Below are 1,202 nucleotides of genomic sequence, written 5' to 3'. Positions count from 1 at the left end.
TGCGCTTCATGGGGTAAGGGGGGCACAGGATCCCAGCGTGGGCATGGGGCTCTGGTGGGAAGCTCAGGATGGGCCAGGGCTGGGGCTGTGGGGAGCCCTCAGCGACCACTCTCCATAAGGCTTCCCCATCCACCAGCACCTGTAAGAGATCTACTCTTGCAGGTAGTATCCTCACAGAGAGCAGAGACATGTCTGTCTCCTGGGCAGCACCACCCAAACACCACCATCTGAGCCCATATCCTCCACACACCCACCTGGCCCGGGGACCCCCCGTTCAGCTGCACGGAGCCCCAGGGCAGATCCCTCCCACTCCTTCCCCATAGGCAGCAACCAGAGAAGGACACCAGAGCTGGAGCACAAATGCAACAGATTTTATTTCATCTCATTTGGCTGCTCACTGTTGGAGGGCTGGCGATGGGTTGGCCCCAGCTGTAGCCGCCGTGCCATCTAACGGTACTTGGCGGTCAGCACGGTGCCCACGGCACACAAGAACTTGTCCAGGGAAGCATGGACCTCCGGGGTCAGGGCAGCGGGGTGGTGGATGGCCACCACCACCAGGAAGCATTGGCCCAGGAGCTGCAAGACAAAAGGAGAGGGTGAGCGAGAGGGTGAGGCGAGGGGTGGCCGCGTGGCCCAGAGCAGGACTGGGATGGGGACAGAGTGGGTCACCCCTTCCCACACACTCACTTTGAAGTTGACAGGGTCCACGCGGAGCTTGTGGGCATGGAGGTCGCTGAGCTTGGAGAGGGTGCCCGCGATGTCATCAATGTGGTTGGCAGCCTCGACCAGGGCAGCCGCTACCTTCTTGCCGTGAGCCTTGATCTGAGCAGAGCCATGTGACAGGTCGAAGTGGGGGAAGTAGGTCTTGGTCTGGGGGTAGGTGGTGAACATCCTGCGGAGCACAGTGAGTCAGGACCAGCACGGCAGGCGGGGAGGGGGACGGGTAACACAGGGAGGGATAGGACATGGACAGCTGAGGACAGGAAGAGGATCAGGGACAGACAGGAGAGGGGCAGCCGGAGGATGGGCAAATACACCTACCTGTCCAGGGCCTCGGCGCCATACTCATCAGCATGGCCTGTGATTTTGGAGAAGACTCCCTTGACGTTGGTCTTGTCAGCAGCGGACAGCACCATGGTTGCACCTCCGCGATGGCAGCCCCCAGCACGGGTGCCCCCACCGTCTGCTGTCAGCCTTATATG

At 61.3% G+C, this 1,202-nt stretch overlaps 1 protein-coding gene across 1 annotated transcript; it reads right to left on the bottom strand.

Moving 5' to 3' along the window:
• LOC110405946 (hemoglobin subunit alpha-A) lies at positions 351–1,202 on the bottom strand. The gene is made up of 3 exons (XM_021411791.1): positions 1,042–1,202; positions 688–892; positions 351–576 (listed from the first exon to the last, which is right to left on the bottom strand). Exons 1-3 carry the CDS (start codon positions 1,134–1,136, stop codon positions 448–450), a joined length of 429 nt encoding a protein of 142 aa, XP_021267466.1. The 5' UTR covers positions 1,137–1,202; the 3' UTR covers positions 351–447.

This window comes from Numida meleagris, chromosome 13 (genome assembly GCF_002078875.1).
Source record: "Numida meleagris isolate 19003 breed g44 Domestic line chromosome 13, NumMel1.0, whole genome shotgun sequence".
NCBI classification, from domain to species: Eukaryota; Metazoa; Chordata; class Aves; order Galliformes; family Numididae; genus Numida; species Numida meleagris.
Note: the sequence above shows the minus strand (reverse complement) of the source record. Positions and strands in the feature narration are given on the sequence as shown.

Bases quoted from the DNA above. Each gene is read 5' to 3' on its own strand.
- LOC110405946 (XM_021411791.1), bottom strand. From the start codon at position 1,136: ATGGTGCTGTCCGCTGCTGACAAGACCAACGTCAAGGGAGTCTTCTCC. The intron at 893-1,041 runs GTAGGTGTATTT...TGTGCTCCGCAG, and splicing joins GGCGCCGAGGCCCTGGACAG to GATGTTCACCACCTACCCCC. The intron at 577-687 runs GTGAGTGTGTGG...TTTGTCTTGCAG, and splicing joins TGGACCCTGTCAACTTCAAA to CTCCTGGGCCAATGCTTCCT.